Consider the following 26,596-nt stretch of genomic DNA (forward strand, 5'->3'; position numbering starts at 1 on the left):
CAACGTCCAATGTGGGGCAACAGCCTTTTGCTAGGAACCGAGCTGCACTGCACGCTGTCAACGAGCCGCACGAAGCAACATGCTCTGGTCGCATCCACTATGGCTCACTTATCTTCTACCAAAGGTTTTAGCATCTAATCACTATGCTACATCCACAGATCACTATGCTGATCTAACGCTGTACTTCTGGTACATTTTAATTTAATTAATTAATAATAAACACCAGTAACATAATTCGAGACACGACCATCACAACCAAGAGATTTATCCAGGCACCTGACCAAACATACAAATATCTTGGTATAACACGACTAAGTTATGTAAATCAAAAGTTACCGTTCTCGTGCAAATAATACAATCCCACACAACCCTAGCCAATTGTTCTTAGGTTCTAACATAAGATCACTCTTTTGAAAAGAAGTCATAGGCTGTATGGTATTTATCCAGGACAACATTGTAGAGTGGATGGATTGGCTCCAGCAAATTAGAGTAGGGTCCAAGCACATGCTGAGGTAATGGGCACGAATCCGCATCAGTCAGGGCACTGTACTGGCAAACTGAGAGACCACTGAGGCAGTAGCATGAATGATAGTGATCTCTGTTCTTTCCAGGCTTATCCCTGAAGCCTCCCTCTAGTACCTGAGTTACAGAAGCAGTTGTCATCTTAACTTATCTGAGATGTCAACTCCTCAACAAATACTCCCTCCATTCCAATTTATAGGTCGTTTTGGTATTTTTAGGTACATAACTTTTGCTATGTATCTAGACATATTCTATATCTAGGTGCATAGCAAAAGCTATGTACAAAGAAAAGCCAAAACAACCTATAATTTGGTAGAGGGTGGTAACAACTATAATAAGATGGCATTGCAGAATTTCACATTCTGGTGATAAAACTCTGCACATGAAAATGATATTGTATTTAAAGTTATCTCACCTGAGAACAAAGTAGGATGTATTGTTGCAGGGCAATGTTATGGAAGAGCGGGCCAATTTGGTTGCTCTGTTGTATAAAATCAAATCCAACCTTTGCATAATCTACAGCTTCAGGAGGGAAACAAGCAAAACACATGAGTATGATGATCTTGTGGGTCATGATCTTGTGGGGGCATGATCAAGTGCCCCCAGAATTTGTAATCAATACGTTAGTTCAGTTCAGGTCATGATCTTGTGGGGGCATTATAAATTTGCACATCAAATGCACCAAAAGTACAAACAGTATGAGAAATGACATTAGGTTGCCAGTAAGCAGATCAAGGTTTTAAAAATTGATAATCGGTACTGTTTGGTCACCCACCAACTAGCATATATACAACAAAACAGGCCTTTTAAGTTATCAGTGCATTGCTGCATGGTACGAGGAATAAAGAAGTTCCAATCAGTTACAATTTACATCGATCTAGAACCGGTTCTATTTTGTGTTTTAAAATTTTTACAAAAACTTATTTCATATTTATCACAAACAAAAATAAAGAAATAATTTTCATTTCATAAGAAAAATATGGATGGTCCTGATTCGTACCAGAGGAAAAGTTTTTGGCAGTGCACCCATATGAACTGGTGCTGCAGGCATCCCCTCCTGATGGCCTTTTGCAGGAATACGAGGACTTCAATTGCTTATCAACAATCGTAAGTAACTTTTGTGTTAAAGCAATGGCAGCTCCCTGGTCACACACTAGATTTCTGTTACATCAAGCACAACATGTGGCAAAGATAGCAGTAGATGGATGTTACAATTACCTGCCAAAAGGAGTAACAACCGTCAACCAATTTATTAGTTCGTCCTTGAAATCCGCATTCCACTCCTTGACGAAAAGCCACCCAACCCTAAATGGTGAAGCTGTCAGCAACAACGCCAAATGGTATTGTAATAAAAACAAATGTTGCATCAGCCAAACACACAAGTATCAACTACTTGCCATGTACTTTCACTAAGGACCTAAAAGAACAACTTCATGGTCTAATACACAAAAACACATCATAATTATAGAAGTAAATTAAATAAACTAAGGGAGGAAAAAGTTGTCTTACAATCAAGCTAGGCAAGTCAACTTTCTCTGCCTCATTAAGCAGGATCAAAGCAGCCAATCCACAGAATGTATACCTTATGAAAGCAACTTTTGTTAATGTTCTTAACATATAAATTTGGAACTTCACAGAAATCCTCAGAAACATACCCACCATGTGCTTCGGCATAAGGCTCCCCAGCAATACCGCCTTCATAAGTTTGGCAACTGCAGTCATATAGTATATCAATTGAGCAACGTTCTAGAAAAGAACTGTGACCAAGCATCAATTTTGAAAAAACTGGAAAAAAAAAGCATTTATATAACACAAACAAAACCTTGCTATGTAGTCGCCAACGCCTTTTGCCAGTTCAACATCAAGAATATTCACAAGGCTGGCAACCTAAGGTTAACATCAAGAAATATCAAGTAACTGCAGAAAAATCGTGAAGGACCACAAGAAACTCACCGATATAGCAGTGTAGGAAGCACGGACATCAATTTCACCACCATCATGCATTCTAGGGCAAAGGAAAAATGAGTGGCAGGCATCACCTCAGAAGGAGCTACAAATGAGAAAGTGGTCTTTGTACATTATCCATGCTGATAGGTTGCATACCTGAAAGCACCTGATACATCTTTCATCCGAAGCATAAACTTGTACAGGTTGCCCCTGACCAACAAGGTAAACATTATTAACAAAATGACTCATGTAAAGCGTTTTAGAGCAACCATGAGATTTACCTATTGATTGATGACAGTGCTCTTTCACTCCCTATTGTCACAAGTGTATTGACGGCAGCATAAGTCGTAGCTAGGTGAGGCAACTGCAAAGGACGTGGACAAAAGAATGTATAAAAAATCTATAATTTACCATCTTGAATGACTCAACATAAATGAACTCAAACAAACTTCATAAATAAAAACAAACAAGATTTCTGGTTAAAAACTTATGGTAATTGAATGAGAAGGCTAAATCAATGCACCGAATAATGTAGCTTTGCTACCAAAAAAGAAAACCTTGAGTATACAAATCCAAAGCATAGTACCCACCATCACCGGCAGGTATTTTGTTTGTTGCATGGACATGCTAATATCAATTAAAAATGTTACAACTACAACCAGGTGATTGCAACAACAACAAACATATATGTCCTCAGTGTTTCATTGGACATATCCAAGACTAATGCATGCACACCATAAATCTTAAATCTTATTTAAAAAGAATCAATGTGAGTAGCAAAATCAAAGATATTATCTAGCTCAAAAGTGTGGGCTCAAAAGGTTTTGGGATTGGAGCAACCTGTCCAGGTCCACCACTATATCCACCATCTTTATCCTGACATCGAGCCAAGAAGTCTATGATATCATCCTCAAGGTTATCATCAAGTGCTTCATCCAGCAAAGCAAGTGGATGAACCATCCAGTAGCACAGCCAAGGGCGACTGAAAGCAATTAAAAACAATACCAGAACAAATATGCATTAGTGTCACAATAAAACAGGATATTCTAAAGATAACTTAACCATGCGCAATCATTACTTGGCATCTAGAACATGAAAGGCTGGCCCGAGATGCCTCAACCCACGCGTCAGATACTCGATATGTTGATCACGCCACAGTTCTAGCCTGCACAGAAAACAACTCGACAACAAAAGCTTATGATGAGGAGGCAGTGGACACCCTAATATCAACTCCCATTCAAGTGTTTGTGTATACTACGCTATCCAACAACAAATAATAGCAGTATTAAGCCTCTGTATGCACCACATCAGGAACCCTGCACTGAACTATCTGGTGCTACAGCCATTTTTCAAGCTACAGCTTGTCAAATTCTCCAATATCCAAACTAAACCCATGCGTCGAGATCCGCCTAGCACTGCCGGCAGCCAGGCGATATCTCCTATCTCCTAATAGAAGTGAGAAACCAAGCGTGCGCTCTGGGATGCTCACATGATGGATTTCGTGTTGGGCGCGGCCCCGGAGAGGGCGCGGTAGATGTCGCCAACCCTGGCCTCCACCTTCATCTGCTCCACCTGCGTCACCGTGAGCCTCGGGAGCTCGGGATCCGCCGCCGCCGGGTCGTCCCCGGTGGGAGGTGCCGACTGCTGGGAGGGGTCCATGGACGCAGCGGCCTGGGGCGGAGTCGGAGGCGCGGCGCCGCCGCTTGGCTGCGCTCTCGAGTGCTGCAGCGGCCTGCGGTTTCGGTTGCGAGCTTTGTGCTGCGGCATGTGCGGGGTCCGGGTCACGGCTCTCGGCTCTCGGCTGCTTCGGTGTGGTGATGATGGGCCGGAGCGGAGCAATCTTGCGATGCCGCGAGACGGGTGAGCCCAACCATTCATTGAGCCGGCCCAGTCACTGACCAGAGCTATGTTACCCAGCCCGATTTGTTGCCAGACCAAACCCCCCACGGCAGCGCAGCAACCCATTCCACAGCCACGCGAGCACGCGACGCACGGCCGACCTCAGGCAGCGCTTCTGCTTGGCGGCCGGGGGCAGCCGCCGCTTCTTCGCCTTCGCGAGGGTTTTAGCGACGAAGAGAAAGGGGAGGAGGCGAGCGCCGAGGGAGGTATAGCCGTACAGGGGGAGAGGGTGGGAGATGGCTGCCATGGTTGGAGCGCGCAGGGCGCTCTTAGCCGCCCGGTTCTCCCCTCGCGGCGCCATAGCGGCGTCGGCCAAGCCTGCGCCCCTCTACCGGCGCGTGGATTCGCCGCCCAGGTACTGTACCACTACCTCGGCGATGTCTCGTTGATTGACATGACGTCGTGATGCTATTCCTTGTTGCTGATCTTTTCTTTTTCTAGACTAGAGTTGGGAGATCTTCTCTAGCGATTGGGTTGTCTGTAAACTGTTCATCTGTTGCTAGGAAACGGAACAGAATATAATACAATATTTTTTTTAAAAAAAAAGTAGCCAATTGTTTGGGAAGGAAATTTCTATTCATTGTGAGCTGATTAGAACATGAATTGACATTTTGGTCCTTGGCATAGACGCATAGTAATTCTAATTCGTGTTTTCTGTTCATTAGAACGTCGATTGTTACTTTTAATCCTAAAAATATGTAGTTTCACTATTTATCCAATCCAGATGTGGTCTTTTCAATCAAAAGGAAAAAATAAAAACACTTACGGAGTACCTGTTACGAGTGACATTGCACGTGAAAAATTCCAATTCAGGGTCTTCCTAAAAGCATGGTTCTTTTATCTTGCAGACTTCCAGCTGAAAGTGTTTGTCTCCAGTCTTGGGTTCCACATCGAGCGGCTGGCAGCTTTGCATCTGAAAGGACTGATGAAGACTATCAGCGTGAGTGGGGACAAAACAAAGCAGGTAGCTATGCTGACTCCCGTTCAAACGGCTCTAGCCTCCATATTCAGAGAGATGTCCCTTCAGCTGGTTCCACAACAGGTATTCACACAAATAGGGCTGTGGATGGTGGTGGCAGTTCTGAGCAACATTACAGAAGTGGTGGATCATATGGCTTCCGAAACAGTCATCAGCCGTATACTGGTGCAAGAGCGAATAATGAGACATCTGGATATAATGCATCACAACCTTACAGAGGTGGTGGTGCATACAGCCAGCAAGGCCTTGATGGGTACTTTCCAAATGATCGCCAACAGTATAATGGCACAGAAGCTAATAGTACATATAGCTCTGGATACAACACCCAAAGTAACCAGAAGGTTTATGAAAGAGAGGGAGTTAATTATGGGCAGTACGGATATGGTCCTTCAGGACAAGCATGTCCAAACCCGATTGGAAATAACCATCACATTCAGAAACAGCAATATGTTGATCATAGATCTGGGGAAAGTTATCCGGATAGATCGCGGAATCATCCCTCTCAGTATGTAAATCCAACTCATTTCCATAAGGAGCATGTTGCAGGGTTTCAGCAAGGCAACAATAGTAATTTTGGATATAATGCTTCGCAGTCGTATCAAAGCCCTCATTTCAATAGGCAAGCTGATATGCATAGTACTCCTCAAGGATATTCCATGTACCTAAATACAGATGTGCAACGCCCCTCTCATGGAGTTCATCAAGAAAAACATTCACATGCGCAATCTGCTGGATCATTTGGGAACCACTTAAACAATGCACCTCATGAAGATGGCAAATATCACCAGTCACTGCAGGGCAACTTTTCAAATGTTGGATTGCCTTATGAAGTACCTAAAGCCGTCGGCAAACACAAAGGTACTGTTGAAGAACTGGAGAAGTTTTGTGAAGATGGCAATGTAAAAGAAGCTTTGGAAGTTCTGGCTATGCTAAAGGAAAACAGAATTGTGCTACATCCTCCTCAGTACTTCAGATTGATGCAAGCATGTGGTGATGCAGCTGCACTCTCAGAAGCAAGATTAATACATAGTCAAATATCTGAATCATCAACTGTTGTTGACACAGATTTTCAAAACGAAATTCTAAAGATGTATGCTAAGTGTGGTTCAATGGAAGATGCAAAGAAGCTTTTCAGTTCTATGGATCATCATAATTTGACTTCTTGGAGCACTATGATCTCAGGTTTTGTGCATAATACTCTTGGTGAAGAAGCAATAGATTTTTTCGATCGGTTTAAGCAGACAGGGGATAAGCCAGATCTTGGTATGTTCAGACATGTTTTCCTGGCCTGTGGAATTTTGGGATCTGTTAATGAAGGAATGTTGCATTTTGAATCCATGCAGAAAGATTTTGGCATACATCCCACTATGGAACATTATGCAAGCATTATTAGTATGCTTGGACAGTCTGGCTACATTGCCGAAGCCTATGAATTTGTGGAACAGATGCCTGTGGAACCAAGCATTGAGGTATGGGAAAATTTGATGAACATGTGTCGACTTAATGGCTTTTTAGAGCTTGGAGATCGTTGCGCTCAAATCATAGAGCGCTTGGATTCTTCTAGGCTGAATGAACAGTCTAAAATGGGTCTTTTCCCTGTCGATGCTTCAGACCTTGCAAAGGAAAAGGAAAGAAAAAAGGCAAGTGTTGCTGAAGCTCGGAGCAAGGTCCATGAATACAGAGCTGGAGACCGATCCCACCCTGACACTCCTAAGATCTATGAAGAGCTGAGGTACTTGTTGGCTCACATGAAGGAAGCTGGGTATATTGCTGACACTCGATTTGTTCTTCACGATGTTGATCAAGAAACCAAAGAGGATGCTTTACTGGCTCACAGTGAGAGGCTGGCTATCAGTTATGGTCTTATAACAAGTGCTCCCCGCTCACCTATTCGAGTTATAAAGAATCTCCGGTCCTGTGGAGACTGTCACACGGCTTTCAAGATAATCTCGAAACTTGTCGGCCGTCAGATCATTGCAAGGGATGCAAAGAGGTTCCACCACTTTGAAAATGGTGTGTGCTCTTGCAAAGACTACTGGTAAACAAGATGATAGAAGCCCACATCTTGGTCAATTTTGATCTGCCCAAGACCGCTATAGGTTGTTTATATGCTGAAGGTAGGCTGATGCCTATCTAACATTTAGGTAGCTGATAGTTTCATGTCAGGGACATGATGTATGATGTCGTCAGGGACAAGCAGGCCCTAAGCCCCTCTATTTTGCAGTTCATATGATATAAGCCTGAGTTTTTGCTTTAACGACTGTTGTCTCCGATTTGTTACTTGCCACCAAAATAAAACAGTAGAATGTTATTGGGTTGTGGTCCCCTGGCATGTAAACTTTGATTCAGCTTGACTACAAAGCTTTCTGACAGCATTCTGTATCCATTGCTTATAGCTAGCAGAATCTTGTCCTTGTACCTGTTTGGCTTCAGCTCGGGATTGGGCTTCCTTCGGCTCTGGACACTGGAGTTGAGTTTCTAAAGAAATCTGCTACTAGTTTAATATCGTTTAGCTTGTTCTGATGGATGAATTTTGCGTGTGGATTTACTTCTTCACATTGGTTCTAGTTTTTTGCATTTTATAATTATAATGTTGCTCTGCACCCAAAGATCAATGGAACTTGTTGCATTTGTCTGTACCATGGAGATGCAAACCACCCTCTCCGTACAACCGTGAAAACCCTTTCAAAAAACATACTTAATGGTTTTCAAAAATTATGAAATGATATACTCCATAGTTCGTCCATAGATGTATGTTGTCACAAAAGTTGGGAAACAAAATCAATTTAGAAAAAATCATATGGAAATGACAAATTTCATTGCACTAGTCCACTGGCACCTGAATTATTTTCATTTTTATGTGGATTTTTACACAATAAGTTTGCCTCCCAAATTTTGCTACGACGTACATCTATGGATGAATTTTGGATGTGCATTGTTTCATAATTTTTGGAAACCTCTAAATATGGTTTTTGGAGAAGTTTTTACGATTGCACGAAAAGGGTAGTTTACATCCAATATTTTTCCCGAGATGCAAGCCGATTTTTATCTGAAGTTTGTAGTTTCAGTCATGTGGGTATGCCGACGATGACAAATAGAGACAACGAAAGTGGTGGAGGTAAGATCACCATGGCAAAGAAGAAATAATAGGACCAAGTAATCTAGGCAAACAATCAAGAACTAGCCAATATAAGCTTGGTTAGCACACGACAATCAAATACCAATAAAATTGCATTGACATGGACGGGTACAAAATTGTTTGGATTACTTTTGTAGTCAGACTTATCATAGAAACACAATCAATCATATTCTATGGAGCTTCTCTGTGCCCTGCATATATGAATTTTGCTTGGATTTCCATGGAAATCTCAAGTTTCGAATGCCACCCGTGCACGACCAAAACTTGATACTAATAAACTATGCTGCCGGGTACTAAGGCCCAAATGCGTCTAAAAACACAATCAGCCGTACTTTGAGCACATTTGGTGATTTGAACAATAGCAAATGCAACCTGCAGTCTGCAGACGGCAAGGTAGGCATCCACGGTGCCTTGTGGACCTGTGTTATAGACCTGGTCCACCGAGCCCTTCGGCGTCCTCGCAAATCTGCAAAGAGCCCAACAAGGGTTTTAGAGGACAACGGACCCCGTCGATGGCGGCGACGGCTGGCGGCGCGCGGCGAGCCCTCGCGGCGCTGCGCTCCGGCTCCCAGTCTACTATCTCTGCAACGCTATCCCGCCAGGCGGCGGCTCGCTCTCCGGAGCTGGCGGCGGCGTCCCTGCCGCGCGCCTCTCGCCGGCGCCTCGCGATCTCGAGGTAGCCTCCAGCCTCTGATTCTCTAGCGGAGCATTTTTTTTTCCCCTTCTCCTTTGCTCAGATTCGGTGGTGCAGGGTGCCGGTTGCGGCGCTCGGCGGCGTGCAGGGTTCGCTGATGCCGATGCACAACGCCACCGCGTCGGCGCTGCTCACCTCCATGCTCGGGCTTAAGCCTGGCTCTTGGGGCTGGCTCTCCGAAGGTAAGTGATTTAATCCGTTTGCTCCATTTCGGTGCTGTGATTCCGTGAATGATGCATGCCACTGAGACTATATTACATAGAATGAATTGACTGTACTGTATCAGATCAGAATCTGATTGATTCGGTCTTCTCTTCAGTTTGGTGTTTGTTATTAATATTGAACATAGTTCTGTTATGTAAGTACTTCGCCTACATTTCAACCCTTTAGGCCCATTTGAGATGGTTATTGAGTATAGGCTAGAAACTAAGGACACTTCAAAAGTTCAAATTTGAATGTATGCCTGAATTAAGGTAGGCTACTGGCTAGTGCTATAGGTGTGCCAGTGTCTAAAATTGGATCGATATGGCCTTGAATTTCTGCATCTTTGGTGGGTGGGATCGAAGAACTTTGATGTATTTTGCATTCTTCTCTTAGTGCTCTGTATGTTTGTCATTTCCTAACAAATATTATCGCCACAATGGTTAGGATGCGCTTGTCTGACTGACCGCAGGTTACTGCTTATTAATTAAGCATCCTGCCATCATCATTTGACTAAGTACAGATTGTTGCTATGTCTTTTATTAGAATAGTTTTTTAGCCAAATACATTTTTCTTGATGTTTCGTCAATCGGCAAGCATCTGTTAACATCTTTAAGACTTTACCCTTTTTTTAACAATTGCTGTTCATGTGTTGTCACATGCCCCATCTGATCGATTTCTCTGTTTTATTTAAGATTGTTTCTGAGATGTTGGAAAACAACAATACATCTATGAATTGTACTCAAGGGACATTTAAGGTGTCTACAACACTTTGTGCCAAATTGTTGGTAGACAATTCCTTCTTTGTGTCTGGGTCACTCAGTGAAGTTATTTTTTTCTTGCCAAATGATTCCATTCTACTTCTAAATAAGCCTATCTTTACAGACGCAAGTTATATTGATTGCCTTGGTAATTTATGAATTTTTATGTATGTGCATATGATTGTCATTTTCAGCAAGCGCTACCCTTTAACTGTTTTCTTTGTATCTATCACAATGTTTCTGTTCACCTCATTTGTCTGCTTTGTTGTTCTTATCTATATTGTTTGTTATTTGTTTCCACAGGATTTGCTACACCCCTATAACAGGAATGGTGTATCCGTCACAAGAGCCTGTTTTCACCTTTGTGCTAGAGGATTCCAATAACACTTTTACGTGCCTTGCGGAGTACACCCTTGGACTTTTGCTTTTGGAATCTGTACTAAAATTTGCGACCAAATACTTATGGTCTCATGTGCCAATTTTCTTAATTCTATGATATCGATCCCTTGAATTATTCGTATTCCATGTTATCTTTCCTTGTCTGGTGTGCCATGGGATTCGAATCGTGAGAATGAGTATCAAAGATTCGTTATCCGGAGCATCGTGAGAATGATATTTACCTGTTCGTGCACAAAATGCGAGTCAAGCGATGCATTCTAAATTATCTAAAGAGTAAAGTCCATCACCGGTCCCTAAATTTGTTTGGGTGTGTCATTCCGGTCCCTAAACTTGCAAAACAATCGTTTAGGTACCTAAACTTGTTCAGTTGTGTCAACCTAGTCCCTAAACTTAGAAATCTCCCATATAGTTCCAGTTGTGTCAACCTAGTCCCTAAACTTAGAAATCTCCCATATAGTTCCTCAAACTTGTTCAATTGTGTCATCCTGGTCCCCTAAATTTGTTTTTAAGTCTCATCTGGATCAAAGCAGGGCGAATCTAAAAACTCTATATAGAAAAATAATTCATAACTTTTTCATATGAATTCAAATGAAGATAAACTTTATATCAAATTTGTAGTAAGCAATGCGATCTACAACTTTGTAGTTGAAAAGTTTTTAAATTGAAATCTTTTGAGGTCCCAAAATATTTTTTGAAAGTTTTTAGATCTAGAAATTTAAAATTTAAAAATAAATTTTGTGATATTAAATGAATCTAAATAAAAAAACATTTCAACTACAAAGTTGTAGAACGCATTAAGGGCTACAACTTTGATATAAAGTTTGTCTTCATTCGAATACATATGAAAAAGTTATGAATTATATTTGATATAGAGTTTTTAGATCGCTTTGTTTTGACCCATATGAGACTCAAAATCAAGTTTAGGGACCGAGATGACACAACTAAACAAATTTAAGGACTTAAACGGGTGATTTCTAAGTTTAGGGACCGGAATGACACAACTTAACAAGTTTAGGGACTGAGATGATACAGACGAACAAGTTCAAGGACCTAAACGGTCGATTTGCGAGTTTAGGAACCGGGATGACACACTAATACAAGTTTAGGGACCGGTGGTAGACTTTACTCTTATCTAAATTATAATTAAGTTTATTTTCTTTTGTGCTCTTAACAAGCAGCAGTCGACTGAAATGCTTGATCGCAGATTACCAGATACTTATATCATATGTAACAATATATAAGTATGCAAATTCTATTTGGGAAGATTTCATTCGCATGCCTAAGCATAATCTTGAACTGTACATTTCCACCGCATAAGTTCACTTGGAATGAACGACGGTGTAAATAAAAGTGTGTAACCAACGGCCCAACGGGGCATTTCCAACACCGCCAAACTTCACTTGGAGTGAACAAGGGTGTAAACGGAAGTATGTAACCAACGGCCAACGGGGCATTTCCTCCGTCGAGGTTACAAATCCAATCAAAGCAGCATAATTGTGGAACAGCAGGCTCAGGCCATCCGAATGTCATTTGTCTTCACCTGGATGAAGCTCTGGCTCCGATGGTCCATCCTCGTCTGGAGCAATATCAAATAGATCAAACAGTAATTGCCGTATCCGTTCCCGAAGCGCTGAAGCTTTTTTATGGTCGAACCATCTGCGTCCAAACTAAAGAACCAGAGGTTGTGCGTTTAGTAGTTAGGAATCAGCACTATAAGAGAACAAAAATAATGGAGCAATGCGATTTGTACCATCCCAAGGCCCTCTTTTGTCAACCTCTCTGGTGCCTCTAGAATAAACCTGTCAATATAGTAAAGCATAAAGAGGCCACAATCATAGTCGTTATGCTGACGTGGCACCTGGCATGTGAAAATAGAAGGTGGCATTAGAAAAAGATACGCCAAAGAAGAAAACTAATAAAGGGAAAAAAGAGCTTCTGCAAAGTCATTTTAACAAGTATTTAGAAAACTATGGTTAGAATTCCAGGCTTCTTACCTCAACCTTTTCCCCATAAATATTTCTTGAAAGATGCTTCCATATCCTCCCTGAAAATGGAATATCATAAGAAGAATCCTTCTGTAGGTGCCGCCATTCTGCTTCAATACACCTGTGACAGTATTGGAATTCAGAACTCATGAAAGTTGCAGCGAGACTGGGCTCAAAACCAAACTCTTAGCATTGTAACACGGGTGATTACATACCTCTGAACAATGTCAAAAAGCTTTTGACTGGAGTGCATACCAAGAGAGTCCAAGTGAAGCATTATTGGCCCAGAATCTGACTCTTTTGTAGGCATGCAAACAATGATCAAGCTCCAGTGCATCCTAATTTGCATGATCATAATGTGATATCCATTATATACATGACATGTTATACAAGAATACTGTTGCCTAACTGTCAACCAGACTCCATCGACTATTTAGAAAGGTAATCATTTCTTGCCAATAAGTAAATGTTTACCATTTAGTATTGAAGTATTATCCAGAGAAGAAGCAACTTACAATTCATTAATCGGCAAAATTATGTATGCTTTCTTAAAAATATCTACACTTCTCCACCATCTTCGTAACTTGCTGAATTTTGAGTCATGGTCACCCTATTGAGGGAATGATTAGACCAATTTGCAGAAGGTACTATACAACAATGAAATAAATATAAGAGCAAAAAATGGGCTATGTTTTCCAAAGAAAAAGACATACAACGTTTTTTTTGGTAAACTGTTGTTTTCCTGTTCTCAAGATTAAAGGAAATTGAAGCTATCGATGTTTGCAATTTGTGTATTCACCATAAAAGTTACTAAGGACTATTGAGGTATATATACAGTTCGGAGGCAATGTGTGCTAGGAACGTTGTACTCGACTAGGAAAATGAGTACAGGAAAAGTTATCTCGACTGTGTGCACTTAAAGGCATGCCTGCTGCCTGGCCAGGCAGATGATCCTGGCCCAAGGCGTCCAAAATCAGACACCTGGGAATGCTGCCTGGCCCAGGCAGCTTCTCCACACCATGAACCAATTTCATCTAGTCAACCTTTCATTTTACATGTATTAATATGGACAAAATGGTAAACCTGAATTGAATGACATGCCACATTAAAAATGTGACGCTAGACTACAGTTGCAACATATCAAGAAAGTGATAAGTGTTTATTCTGTGGGTACAGTGGAACTTCCACATTAAGCCAACTCATGCAAAACAGTGCACGGTATCAAGCTCATGTATTTCTTTAATTTGTACAGAATCAAGATAGCATTGGAACACAATAAGCATACCGGCGTGGATAGTGCTTCTTCAAGTATGCTATAAAAATAGGTGTTAAACATGTATAAATCCCTGCGAGGTCTTGATTTCTTGAGGTACCTGACATAGTCATAGTCAGGATGTTTATAAACTACAGATATAACTGGATGTTTATAAACTATAGAAGGAACAGATCTAGTAAATTTGTGATATGTCATAAAGTCACAAACATCTTCCACGTAACATCTCAGTTATTGAACTTCAGCAACTTATCAAACAGTTTGAGGCTACCAATTATTCCCAACAGAAGCTGAGTGACAAAATGAATATACTTTGCTTTTAAAACAATATACTTAGACTGATACTTAGACCCAATCTGGTGGCATCTAAATTCTTGCATTCCACAGGCTGTAAGAAATCTCAGGAGCAAAGGCTAAGTGAAGTTCAGTGATGCAAGCAGAAGAAAGTGGGAGATAAAAGAGAGAGTACAGAAAGTGGAAAAGATACTTACTGAAGGCAAAAATTTATAACAGGTGATTTTAAATATTCTTCTGGTTCCAGACATTTCATGTCAGAGTAGCTCAGTTCAACTGCTTCTGGATCAGTGCTGTTGACAAATATAAGGATATCAGATTGGATGGAGGTAATCTCCCTATGTACATGTACCTCAATGACAGAATGATTCCAACCTTGAAGGATAGTGGATCGTTGACTCATCCCTACACAAGTGAAATTTCATCAATAAAACGCTATCTATAATTGCTCATCATCTTAAATTATAACTATTTAAATAAATCTTAAACAGGTAGAGATGTCTGCTGGGTTACAACTTATTAGATATCTGAACATCAGCTGATCTAGCAGGCTCTGTATCATCATCGTCATCCAAGAGAACTACATCCTGAAACAGACAAGACAACTGAAGTTGCACAAATAGTAGTAGATTTTTTTTATAATATCAATGAAGCATCAATTATTAACCAATAGACAAGAGTGCATGAATTGGTGCATTAAACTTCACAATTCAAATTTGTATACTTTTCTTTGTGTTTTGATTGTTTTTTCTTATTTCAAGTAAATCTGGGGTTTTATATCATTGCATTTTTTGTGAAAACAAATACTAGTTGATGGAAAACAACAACAACAACAACAAAAGTGCATTTGCAGTAAAAGGATTGGACCTTAAATGCTAGCTCTCTAAGGCAATGTAGGAAATATTGTTCATACAACTGATTCACCAGGAGCCAATATTAAGAAACATGGTAAGTGGAAAATGTATAGCTACCCACAAAATGTACGGTTACCCACCTTTTTAATCTTCAAAGAAGGCAAGGGCTTATTTTTGGCAAGTTTCGACCTGCAAATCAGAATCTTTTTGTCAGAGAAGCACACTGGTTTTACGAAACACCATGACATGGCAAATCAAGATGCAACTTCATTATTCATATAACAATGAAGAAAAAAGAACATGCTTCTGCCCCAAGCAAGTCAGGATAGACATAGACTAGAGATGAAACCCAACAAGAGACAGAAATATTGAGGGTGTAGTAGGGTCACGCCCTCCATCAGGCTAATCCAAAGTGTTGGCCAAGAGGCACTATAATAAAGCTGAACTATTGAATATTGAATGTAGCCGTGAGTATGTTCATGGATTTAGTGAATGTTAAATGGACGTGGAGACATATTCTCCTAGAGCCTGTACATGTATATTAGTATTTCTGTTCATGAAATTTCTGTTAGTTAAATGTTTCCGTTATAAGTAATCAAGAATTTTCATGTTTTTACAAAAAAAAATGCTAAATGAAATAACTCCCGCTATAGCTATTTATAGGTTTTGGAGGAGTCTGCCGCTAAATGCCTTAGCATGCTATTTGAAACAATGAATGAGCTGAATGGCAGTATTAAATCTGAGATCACAGGAGCCTTTGGAAAAGTGATACAAAAGGTCTCCTTATTTACAAAACCAAAAGTAGAAAAAATAGACATGGAGACAGACCAAAGTTGAGATTCAAACCAAAATTTGTTTCTATTCAGAGTCTCAGACGGTTTGTTGAATATGAAAGATATACTAAGATGGGGATACAGTGATTCAATTTCAGTGATCTTACTACTATATAGATGGGAAACAGAACTCAAAAGGGAGTGCAAATTTTAAAAGACAAACCAATGGAAACATGAACAATCAGAATTTTTTTTTTAAAAAAAGGAAAGAAACATTTCAAGGAGAGATGTAATAGAGCACAAAACAGTAAAGCAAATACTTATACAATTAAACATCAAGTGCAAAGTAAAACATCTACAGTTTGCAAATAGACAGATTGATACACAAGAACATAGCTCTCGATATAAAACTGCAAAATGTGAAATACAAAATCAAGTGGATCAAGGAAAAGGCATTACCTCCTGTTACTACCAAAGGTGGCATTGATGCGTTTATGGACAGTGCTATTCTCCTGTTGGTTTATGGTGCAGCTCTTTGGAAGATGAGCACAAGTTTTTAGTTGAGGATTCAACGACTCTTGAGATATTTGACCACCATTCTTTGGGTAAGCACATTTGGCATGGCTTAAAGAACTTTCTTCTTTATATGCAGCTCCCTTAACCTACATACAATCGGGAAAGGTAGTCACAAAATCTATAGAAAGGTAAATCTTAAGGAAGGAGAATATCTCAAAAATGTATCATTAAAAACCTGCAGAGAAATAAAGGCACACCTGGGTACAGGTCTTTGTAGCTGGAGTAAAACTTGAGTTTGGATAGAATTTGCTACCCGTACTATCCATGGTTTCATCATCAGACTCTGCAAAACGGCCACCAGTGTGACTGATTGCACAAGAACAAACTTCCTTAAGGCAAGAGGCAACAAAAAAGAAGATGTTGGAGTAGCCAAGGCTAGAATGCATTCATCTCTACAGTGTCGCTCCAGTAGGATATAATGAGATGATCATTTGCTATCCTTTAGGGTGAAGTCACTTAAGTTTGAGGGTTGGGCTTATCTGATAGGTGCCTCACTTAGCCTGGCATGACACTCTTCAGTTAGCTACCCCATCAGCGGGTGCCAAATGATCACACTAGAACACTGTGCATCAAATAGGACTGGGACACATTTCTGCATGGTTATTGTATAGGCATTAAAAAGGAACATATGTAATGCATTCAGTTTCTACCTTTTGTCAGGATCTAAGATTGTTAAAATTAAAGCAAAAGCCAAAATCACACAGAAAATGGGAAGTACAGTGCCCTGTTGATAATAATGGACTTGTATGTCTCCTTGTACCTTAACCATGATTGCACTAGAGATAAACAATGTTGGATGCTCCTGTCATCCTAACAACACTAAGCATGCATTTGAGACCGCATAAACCAATGACAGAAATTGTATGTCCGTCTGACCTTACTAAACTAATGACCAAAAGGACTCGACCGGGCGGGGGAGGGGGGGGGGCAGTGCCCCGGGCATTCTACATAATATAGAAGGTAACTGATAGGGCCCGAGGTCCGACCGGAGTTGCTGCGGAGGTTGTAGGGATGGAAGAGGGGAGGGCGAGGTTTGATCTCTCGGCGGCGGCATGGTGCCGTGGCAGCGGCTGCTTGCTGCTGCTGCCCTAGGCCGTGCATGAGAGAGAGCAGGGAGGCAGGGAAGCCACATATGTGACCCTTGAGGCCAGGCAAATAATGTTTGCCTTGCTTGATTAATCCCATAGTATCAAGGGGTATTTATCCCCTCCTATTACAAGCTAATTAAGATCTATAATTTAAGGAAATAAAAGTATCTATAGAAGTAATCCAGAAAATATCTAATAGAAGCTAATCTGGGCCTCTAGCCCCCTCTTGGGTGCCAGCCAGCCTAGCCACTGGGCCAGGCACGGCGTTGATATGTCACGCCGGTCATAACAGTAACCTTCTCACGCAGGTCAAAAAAAAACCCGAACTCGCCCCACCCATACACAGCGGCCTTGGGATCCATAACCTCGAACTCCTTGGCTGGGATTCAAGGATCAGATGGGTGTGGGCCAATATAACAGACCCCACTAGGCCTTGGGCAGGACTCCCAATTCAAATCCCTCAAAATGCCCAAGCTCTGTTTAATGTTGCAGTAGATGCCATTATGGGAAATGGTGAGAAAATTCTGTTTTGGAAAGATCGTTGGTTGGATGGGCACACCATAGCTGAGGTAGCCCCTAATTTAGTGAAATCAGTCCATAAGCAAACTGCTAAGAGGAGGACGGTAGCTCGAGCACTCCTAAATCAAAAATTGGTGGAGGATATCAAAGGGGACCTTACTGTGAAGGTTCTTGAATAGCTACAGATCTGGGATTTAGTGGATGGATTGACATTGCAGCAGGATGTGCCAGATCAGTTATATAGCAGTAAATCGGCCTATGCTTCATTCTTATTTGGAACCATTAAGTTTGGTTCCTGGAGAAAGAGATGGAAAAGCTGGGCACCCCCACGATGCAAGTTTTCCATATGGCTGGTGTTTCACAACCGGTGCTGGACGGCTGATCGCCTAGTAAAGCGCGGCCTGCCCCATCCGGAGGCTTGTCCTTTCTGTGATCAGGCCAAGGAGTTGATTCACCATTTGCTGGTTGGATGTGTTTTCACTCGTCAAGTCTGGGTCATGATTCTTCAGCACCTAGGCCTATTTAACTTGGCACCAGGAGGCGAGAGTCCCGTTTCTCTGGTTTGTGGAAGAAAGCAAGTTCGGCTGTACCAAAAGACTTGTGGAAGGGTCTCAATCCATGATAATCCTGGTGGAGCAACTCCAGCAGGGCCCCTACTTGAGCCCCCATAGCTAAATATAGGTGTCTAGTCTAAAAACAACACTCCAGCAGGGCCCCTACTAGAGCCCCCAATTTGGGGTGGGCACCCAAATCTTCCCTGCAGACCTCATTCCTATTGGCCCAACAGCTCAGCCCCCATCCTTCGTGGTGTGACCATTACCTCCCCACACCGTACAGACACAACCTCGCCCACCTTCCTCCAACGCCAATCTCCACTACCGTGCTCCCTCCCTCCACCCCCGACATCCACCACTAGGCAGATTCGCCGGTGCGCAACTCCGACACGGCCTCTTCCCCGCTACGAGGGCGCTGCCCTGATGCGCCGAGAGCTCTCGTCTCATTTGCGTCCTAGCCTTTGCGTGGAGTATGTGAGGAAGAAAGGTTTGACCCAGTGCCGTGTGGGTCCCACATGTCATTGTCTGCCAATTTGGATTTGGGGGCCTTCATTTGGGGATGTTGTTGGAGTGGAAGCAAAAATTTTGGGCACCCAAAAGGGGGGGGGGCTCGGGGAGGTTCTTGCCAGACTTCTGTACTACTTTTTTATCTACCTTAATGAAATGACACGCAGCTCTCCCGCGTTGTTCGAGGAAAAAAACAGCAGCATCGTTGCCCATGTGAGACTGTCCTAGCCTTAGACCTGTGCTTTGACGTGGAACTGACGAGCGGATTTTTTTTAACCTCAGCAGCCCGCCTGAAATTCGCTCCCACGGGGAATCGAACTCAGGACATGAGGAGTGCTACTGAAGCCACCTAGCCAACTCAGCTAGAGGCTCTTTCGTGACCTTATAATGACAAGCGATTGCAAATAAGGAACATAACCAATAAGGCCTAAAAAGGAAACAGAAAATAACCAACAGGGCCTAAAGAAGAAATGGGCCATAACCATCATATAAATGCATAAATCTTACTTAAGTCGTAGATTTCACCCCTGCTGCCACCAGTACACTTAGCTTGCACTGCCTGTCTCAAAACCGTGTCATCCTAACATAATTAAAAGGAAACGTAAGGTTGCTGCATGGGAGGAAATGAAACAAGCTAAAAATACAAATGTACTTGATGCAAGCCCAGGAAACAGCAATATGTGATCTCAAGGTACTCTTTTTTATTTACTCATGTTAGCCATTCTGATCATAAAAACTTTTCCAAACAAACGTCATCACGGGAAAGATGCTTATATATCCACTTAATCTTTTATTGCTAATCCACGATATTATCATTTGGATCTTTCAATCTCTCTATGACATAAGCCCAATTTTATTATACTTTCGTTTAACAGATACAAGCAAATATCTCAATTTATCCACTGATGAGGAACTGAACCTAGCCCATTTGCCGAGTAAAATGTGTATTCAGGATGAACTCTCCAACACCAATTTGGATGGCTATTTCTCCTTAATGAAAAAGACACCTCGTTCCTCCTGGGATGATTCTAATTACAGATGCAATTTCAATTGCTTGCTGAAAGCAAAGAAAAAACACAGCATTTATCCAAAACCATACACTAAACCCCCAACATTTGTGAAATCCTTAAGACAACCTAACAGATGATTCATGCAGCCCAATCACCAACCCAACTGTCAGTAAGCCTGATATCAACCGAACCCAAAACAGAAAGGGGGAAAAACACTGAAGCGAACCCGGAAACTTATTACGCAAGGTCCACATTTTCCTCACCTTCCACTGCCTGGCCCTCCGTCGTTCGAGCTCCTTCTTCATCCGGAGGACGCATGCCTGCATCTTCTCGCCACCATCCGGCGTCCTCTGGGGTATACCCTGCTTCAACATCCCTTCGCAGCGGCTAATACGCTCCTGTAATTTTTTATCACTCACTTGCTCGAATTCCGCCGCGCCCCCGCCATGATCGATGTCGGCGTCGGCGCCCGCCGCCGCCGCGGGACATGGCGCGACGGATGGAGAGGGTGAGCCGACGACCTCCAACTCCACCGCCGGGGAATCGGGGGGCATCGCCTGTCGCCGGTCGATGACGATCCCACCGCTCGACGCGGACATTGCCGCGCCGCCGGGCGGGTGGGGCGGGGCCGCGGGGGAGGCTTCTGTTCAGGCGATCAAACGGGGCGAGGAGGAGGGTTTTCTCGGATGTCTCCGAAGAGACGAGAGGGAGGGTTTTCGACCAGGAGGGGGATGAGACACGGCGTGAAGTGGGGGGAGCGAATTCAATTCATCCTCGCCACTATTTCGAATAGCAATGGTGGATTGGTGCGGCTACCAGTGAACAGTGATGTCCGATAGTAAATTAATCTCTAATGGCAATCAAATAGGAGGGTTGTATATATTGTTTTCTTAGTTTCTATTAAAAACCGAAATCACTTTTTCAGTTGCTGAGATTCGCTTTGATAGTTTTATATAACCTGTGTATCGTGTCTCGTTTTATTTTGTTCTTCACTAATCTTTCCTTTCCTCTATATAGAGAGTTGTATTTTGTTTCATCGTAGCATGTCTGCTACCTAGTGCTTGTGTGAGCTATCTAACAATCTTTATTTAGGACTCGTGCTTGACTTTACATTCTCAACATATGGTTTTCTATTTAAACTCTTTTAACTGATTAATTTTCTTGCGTAGCTAATTTAACTTTTTCTTTCTCATAAACATCTTTGCTCGTCAGTGACTTAATCTCTTTCTTTTTTTATGACTAACTATAAATTTGTCCGATTAGTTTATCTTTTTAATTAGTTTCCTTGTAATGTTGATGGACTATATTCGTTAATAACCATATTGACAAATGTGTGTGCAATAAGAGTTGCGATGCTACCTTTTTCTCACCCTCAATCCAAGCACTCTTTCACTACAATCCCCCCTTGAGCCCTAACGACTCCGCCCCATTTTCTCGTGCGGTGTACTACCACCACCTTCCTATGTGGCGATAAGAGCTCAATGCTACTACGCCCACTAACACTTACTCATTCGACTATAGCATATGTGTTGTCATCTCGATTGTCACTTACGATTTTTTTAAAAGCCAATTATTGCAGGTAAAGTACCAAACCGCCAAATTTTAAATTTAAATTTAAATTAAGTTGGTGACCAATGGATAATGAGTATTTTAAGCAACTAAACATGAGTAAATTTGCTTAGACAAACACTACTCTTAGTTATTCAGGTGTTTATGCTCTATCACTCATCTTGATTGTCTTTTTTTCATGTCTCTCCAACTTAATAAGATGTAGCCCATCAAGATTAGACTCTATTATGGGTTAAATCTATGATTTTATTTAGGGATCTCAAATATGGTTAGAGATTTGTGCGTGTTTTGAGGATTTGAAAAAAAATAAAGCCAACAAAAATATGACAGGCTGTATAAATGAAAAAACAATAAAAGAAGGGGCAGCTAAAATATGGTTGGTTTATCATGGAGATACCTAACGGATAAGGCAACATGGTATAAAAAAGATGAACAATCTAAATGTGGGGAGGTCACATCAAATGAGAGTTAGTATAACTTAGGTTAGTCTCAATGGAGTTTCGAATGAGTTTCATTTATATTAAATAGAATGTTACATAGATATTTTTATGATATGACAATGTATTTAAGAAGAGAGAAAAAATGAGTTTCATCTACCTATCAAACTATGAGTCTTGAAATTAAATGTTTTTGAAACCATAGAATGAATCTCTCTATTGAAAGTGGATGTTTCATCTAAGTTTTATTTTACTTTGTATGACATGGTAGTCATGAAAGCAACATCATCAAACTTATTATTAAGACTAGCCTTAGTGTTAAGCTCCAAAACCGAGTTCAAGGTTTTGGTCAGGCATCGGGGGCATCAGAGCCTACGTAAGAATGAAAAAGAGTCCTAGAAGAGGAACAAATGAGGAAGATAACGATGAGATATGATTTAATAATTTCAGTGACCGAAATTTGGTGACATATATGCGGGCAAATATGGTGAGCTGTAGACACACTTTTAACATTTAAATAAGTGCTCGCCTCATGTGAATTGAAGTGTTGAACCTCATTTTTATGATAAGACAAGATAGAGCGTCTCTACACTTTTGTTATTCTAGATTTTCAGAAAATGAAATGACGTGTACACAATATCAGAAAGAGGATATTGTTTTATTATTTTTATATACTATACCGATTACTTTGGACCAACGAGCACTCAAATACCAAAACGAACCCCAATCACAATGGCAAAATTATGATTTTTTTTTTACAATTTTTATTTGAAGAAACATTCTAAAATTTGTTTGCGATGTTGTGTACGGTACCGCATTTACCATTTATGTCTATCACCACAAAGCTTTAATTAATAAATTCAAAAAAACACGTGGGCCCATTTGCGATCTAGCAGGAGTTAGCAATCGTGTCGTTTGTTTCTTCTTGGGCTAAAATCTCGAGTTGAAGGCTTTAGGTTGGGCCTGGAGCACGTGCGTTCTGTCTGGACTACGCAGAAAAGCCCAGTGGCCCGCCAGCCTTCGACCGGCCCACTTTTGTGCTCCGCCAGTTTTCCCGCTGCCGCTACAGGGTTGATTGCTGCCTGGTTTGACCTGAGTACTTGACCTGACAGAACTGCTGGTTTCAGTTGCAGTCAAGCTATTACTTGTATGATCCAAAATAAAAAGCTATTCGTACTTCGTACAAGCCTACCACCATCGGGTATATATAATCGTAGTACTATGCAGTACTCCTATTATGAAGCACAAGTCGTCGGCTGGATCTAGCCATCTACTAGTATATTTCAAACACAAACATGTTCGATGTTCCGTCCACCAGGTCAGTGCGCACGCATCATGCAACAATATGCATGCAAGGTGCAGCGTGGAGGCGGAGTCGAGGACGACTTCGCCGCAAGTGCCTCCAGAGTCCAGGCTGGCAGTGGCAGCTCGAGTTCAAGGTCGCAATTGCATTGGGGCCTTGTTTAGTTCCAAAATATTTTACAAAATAGACACTGTAGCTCTTTCGTTTGTATTTGACAAATATTGTCCAATCATGGACTAACTAGTCTCAAAAGATTTGTCTCGTCAATTCCGACCAAACTGTGCAATTAGTTTTTACTTTTATCTATATTTAGTACTTCATGCATGTGTTTAAAGATTCGATGTGATGGGGAATCTAAAAAATTTTGCAAAATTTTTTGGAAACTAAACAAGGCCTGGATGTAAAATAATCCCACGACATCACGAGCACAGTACATGCGGTGACCATTAGTTTAAGCAGATTTCATGGCCTGACCATGGGATTCGTGGTGTGAAAAAGATGACCTACGCGCTCACAAACAATCTCCCCCGATCCCCCCTTGCAGCATTCCACCACACATCACTGCATCAGCGTGCATTCCAGAGCTGCCGAAAAAGAAAAAAAAAAGTGCCCAACTGTTGACTCGCGTAGTCGCGTGCCAACACAGAGGGGAGAGAAGAGAGGTGGGCCGATCGACCAACCCCGTCTTCGTACAGAAAGCGATATACTATACGCGTATTAAAATCACTATCTGCACACGCACAAAATTCCCGGTGTAAACGGGCGATTCTAATGCGGTGCAAGTCGATATGGTTATGTGGCCTGGACTGAACTCAGCCGCGTATATATGCACGCTGCTGCCCTGCCCACCTGACACGGGCGGGACCGGGACGGGAGTACGGGACCCCTGTTCGGACCTTGACCTCTGCCTGGCTCGGCTCGGCTCGGCTCGGCCGGCACAAGTCGCTTTCGGTTCGCTATCCCCTGCCGGTGGTGGCCGGTGCATAGGCACTGGAAGTAGAAGCCATGCATAGCTACGTACGCACGTAAACGTCTCGCGTACGGCACGCCCGAGGTGCCGTCGGCCTTGTTCTGTCCTTTTTGTGGACAACATTGTCCGTCCACCCGATCGTCACGTAGGGGCAGCTGCTGTCGGTGCTCGCTCGCCGGCCTGATAAATTCGCCGGCTCATGCAGTTCGGTTGGGAACTGGCAACAACATGAGAACGGACACGGATTGGATTGGGTTGGACGGTGTATGGGCACACGCGCATGACGCAACTGTCTATGTTTCGCGTTACACCAACAGGCCGGGTCATCAACAACTTGCAGCAAGCTTTATTTTTATTTTTTTTCAGTTTTCGCGAGAAAGAATGGAACAGTAGTAGGCCTTCGTCCTAATTGACCAAATTCGAGAAGCGCGGAAAGGTTGAGAAGAAACAAGGAGTACTTTGGTTGACAGTTAGAATCATATAAATGCATGCTAGTGGCAGTAGAGTAGCAGCAGTACTACTGTCTGTACCGCTACGTACAATTGTCCAGTGTTTTAACATTGTTGCTCTTGCTCGGCACGGTTCCCAGGCTAGAGCCATTTATTTTCTTTTTTCTTTGACAATGAGGCTAGAGCCATTAAAAGTACAGTAGGTGATCACAAAGCCCATGGTTTCCAGCCTTTACGCAAGCAAAGCCAGTGGAGATGGTGGCATCAGAGAGAAAAGAAAAAGATATTGCTTCGTACGCGTGGGGATAACGTGGAGCGGGCAAAGAATCCCATGGAATGGCAGATGCGGTACTGCCTCAGCGCTCAGCCTGACGAAATGGATCGGTCGGATACTCGGATGGCTGGGGGGGAGTTGACCGCATTTTGGCGGATTTGCCTCCAGCTCCAAGCCCGGCCATGCCGGCGGTGGTCAGCTCAGCTGGCTACCAACCGCGCGCGTGGCGGCTGGCGGGCCACGCCCAGAAGGCCAGAACCAGGAATGGGTCGGGGACGAACGATCGGTCTCATGTCCCGCGCCCGCGGGGACGCGGTTTCTCGGCGCGGTCGAGGCCGTCCCGTCCCGTCCGTCCCCGTCCTGGCACTGGCAGGCACTCTCTCGCCCTCGGCTGCCGATACGGTGATACACACACGCACGCGTCACTGCCCAGTGCCCACCACACGGTCACACTCCATTGCTCGACAAAAATGGCGAGGGGGGCACCGCCAGCGCCGCACACAGCCAGATCGCTCGGTGGCCGCAGCCGTCGACCGAGTCGACGCCACTTGGGCTCCACCGGCGGGGCCGAGCGGGCGGTGCATTTGTCTAGCGCGCCGGCCACCGGGAGGCCTGCCTGCCTACGCGGCAGCCCCGCGGCGCGCCCTGCCATGCGTGCCCCCCTGCCCGCTTTTGTTTTCTCCTTTGTTCTGCTTGCTGTCTGCTAATGCTAATTATTCCCCTTTCAATTCCGGATACGTGCTTTGCACCTGCAGCGTTGCATTCCCTCGTCCCTGCATGCAGGCATATGACGGCTCATATGCTGTTGGAGGTTAGCAAATAGAAATGTGGACAAAGTATTCAATCAGCTCGCTATGTTGTTTTACTTTTATGATGCTAAGAAATAGCGTAAAGCCTCTTGACAATGGTACAGGAGGAAGCCAGGAGCGAGCTTGAGTTTCGGAGTTACTACAAACAATACCTTGTGTCTTGCTGCATAAATCACATGTAAAATTATAATACTTACATTTACTTGTATGGATGAATAAATATATTGTTATATAATACATGTCAATGGATGATTTTTAACACTCTGGATAATTAAATATATATTATTAAATGATGTGATTGTTGATTTATTATAGATATAATTGCATAGGCTAGTGGGTTGTGTCAGCGGATGCTAATATGGATATTCTACATGTCAAGATAGAATGATGGTGGGAATTGAAAATATAAGATATATATAGATATAGACGGGTCTAACCGAGAAATAACTCATAATGAATACTTATTCCTCTCACGTGTGATATGCACTTTAAAGAAAGCACTAAAAATTGTGTTCCTTTCTCACTTATCACTACCAAAATGTTGGACCTCTCCTTACTTTTAAGTAGTAATAAAACACTGCTACTAGTCATAGCACAGAGATATTTGGTAGAAAAAATGTGTACTAAATTTTGAAAACTAAAATACTAGAAGGAACTCACCTAACTAGGAAAAGTCTAAAATTCTATTTGTATCTTGATCCAGTGATGCAGGAGGAGCGGGACAACCATGATTTGAAACAAGTAAAAGGATGCTAGAGCGAATGTTAATGTCACCGGCTCAACAATAGACTTCGTTTATGACTGTAAAACT

At 42.4% G+C, this 26,596-nt stretch overlaps 4 protein-coding genes across 6 annotated transcripts; 2 read left to right on the forward strand and 2 right to left on the reverse strand.

Moving 5' to 3' along the window:
- On the reverse strand, positions 240-4,260 carry LOC8062157 (protein farnesyltransferase subunit beta). Of its 2 annotated transcripts, none has more exons than XM_021456704.1 (13): positions 3,959-4,260; positions 3,548-3,634; positions 3,310-3,451; positions 2,751-2,833; positions 2,626-2,679; positions 2,476-2,527; positions 2,345-2,409; positions 2,178-2,234; positions 2,032-2,104; positions 1,741-1,827; positions 1,523-1,664; positions 938-1,038; positions 240-639 (listed from the first exon to the last, which is right to left on the reverse strand). In XM_021456704.1, exons 1-13 carry the CDS (start codon positions 4,234-4,236, stop codon positions 403-405), a joined length of 1,458 nt encoding a protein of 485 aa, XP_021312379.1. In that variant the 5' UTR covers positions 4,237-4,260; the 3' UTR covers positions 240-402. The 2 variants fall into 2 exon arrangements, with proteins under 2 accessions (XP_021312379.1, XP_002458458.2); XM_002458413.2 differs by having other exon boundaries at positions 938-1,044; positions 3,959-4,258.
- Positions 4,406-7,850, forward strand: LOC8075546 (pentatricopeptide repeat-containing protein At4g32450, mitochondrial). The gene is made up of 2 exons (XM_002456280.2): positions 4,406-4,723; positions 5,217-7,850. The coding sequence occupies exons 1-2, from the start codon at positions 4,605-4,607 to the stop codon at positions 7,387-7,389; spliced, it is 2,292 nt and encodes a 763-aa protein (XP_002456325.1). The 5' UTR covers positions 4,406-4,604; the 3' UTR covers positions 7,390-7,850.
- Positions 8,923-10,672, forward strand: LOC8062158 (protein NUCLEAR FUSION DEFECTIVE 6, chloroplastic/mitochondrial). The gene is made up of 3 exons (XM_002456281.2): positions 8,923-9,162; positions 9,238-9,362; positions 10,446-10,672. Exons 1-3 carry the CDS (start codon positions 8,999-9,001, stop codon positions 10,463-10,465), a joined length of 309 nt encoding a protein of 102 aa, XP_002456326.2. The 5' UTR covers positions 8,923-8,998; the 3' UTR covers positions 10,466-10,672.
- LOC8062159 (ubiquitin-like-specific protease 1D) lies at positions 11,763-20,858 on the reverse strand. 2 transcript variants are annotated; one of them, XM_002458414.2, is made up of 14 exons: positions 20,238-20,858; positions 19,472-19,544; positions 16,494-16,579; positions 16,180-16,382; positions 15,088-15,136; positions 14,607-14,680; positions 14,469-14,498; positions 14,291-14,386; positions 13,812-13,899; positions 13,042-13,136; positions 12,742-12,864; positions 12,536-12,647; positions 12,292-12,399; positions 11,763-12,208 (listed from the first exon to the last, which is right to left on the reverse strand). In XM_002458414.2, exons 1-14 carry the CDS (start codon positions 20,571-20,573, stop codon positions 12,068-12,070), a joined length of 1,614 nt encoding a protein of 537 aa, XP_002458459.1. In that variant the 5' UTR covers positions 20,574-20,858; the 3' UTR covers positions 11,763-12,067. The 2 variants fall into 2 exon arrangements, with proteins under 2 accessions (XP_002458459.1, XP_021310816.1); XM_021455141.1 differs by having other exon boundaries at positions 14,610-14,680; positions 20,238-20,855.

Source organism: Sorghum bicolor, chromosome 3 (assembly GCF_000003195.3).
Source record: "Sorghum bicolor cultivar BTx623 chromosome 3, Sorghum_bicolor_NCBIv3, whole genome shotgun sequence".
Lineage (NCBI taxonomy): Eukaryota > Viridiplantae > Streptophyta > Magnoliopsida > Poales > Poaceae > Sorghum > Sorghum bicolor.

Bases quoted from the DNA above. Each gene is read 5' to 3' on its own strand.
- LOC8062157 (XM_002458413.2), bottom strand. From the start codon at position 4,236: ATGCCGCAGCACAAAGCTCGCAACCGAAACCGCAGGCCGCTGCAGCAC. The intron at 2,105-2,177 runs GTATGTTTCTGA...TGCTTTCATAAG, and splicing joins TATGCCGAAGCACATGGTGG to GTATACATTCTGTGGATTGG. The intron at 1,665-1,740 runs GTAATTGTAACA...GTGTGTGACCAG, and splicing joins GTTGTTACTCCTTTTGGCAG to GGAGCTGCCATTGCTTTAAC.
- LOC8075546 (XM_002456280.2), top strand. From the start codon at position 4,605: ATGGCTGCCATGGTTGGAGCGCGCAGGGCGCTCTTAGCCGCCCGGTTC. The intron at 4,724-5,216 runs GTACTGTACCAC...TTTATCTTGCAG, and splicing joins CGCGTGGATTCGCCGCCCAG to ACTTCCAGCTGAAAGTGTTT.
- LOC8062158 (XM_002456281.2), top strand. From the start codon at position 8,999: ATGGCGGCGACGGCTGGCGGCGCGCGGCGAGCCCTCGCGGCGCTGCGC. The intron at 9,163-9,237 runs GTAGCCTCCAGC...TCGGTGGTGCAG, and splicing joins CGGCGCCTCGCGATCTCGAG to GGTGCCGGTTGCGGCGCTCG. The intron at 9,363-10,445 runs GTAAGTGATTTA...TTGTTTCCACAG, and splicing joins TTGGGGCTGGCTCTCCGAAG to GATTTGCTACACCCCTATAA.
- LOC8062159 (XM_002458414.2), bottom strand. From the start codon at position 20,573: ATGTCCGCGTCGAGCGGTGGGATCGTCATCGACCGGCGACAGGCGATG. The intron at 14,387-14,468 runs GTTGGAATCATT...ATTTGTCAACAG, and splicing joins ACGATCCACTATCCTTCAAG to CACTGATCCAGAAGCAGTTG. The intron at 13,900-14,290 runs GTAAGTATCTTT...TGACTATGTCAG, and splicing joins GTTATAAATTTTTGCCTTCA to GTACCTCAAGAAATCAAGAC.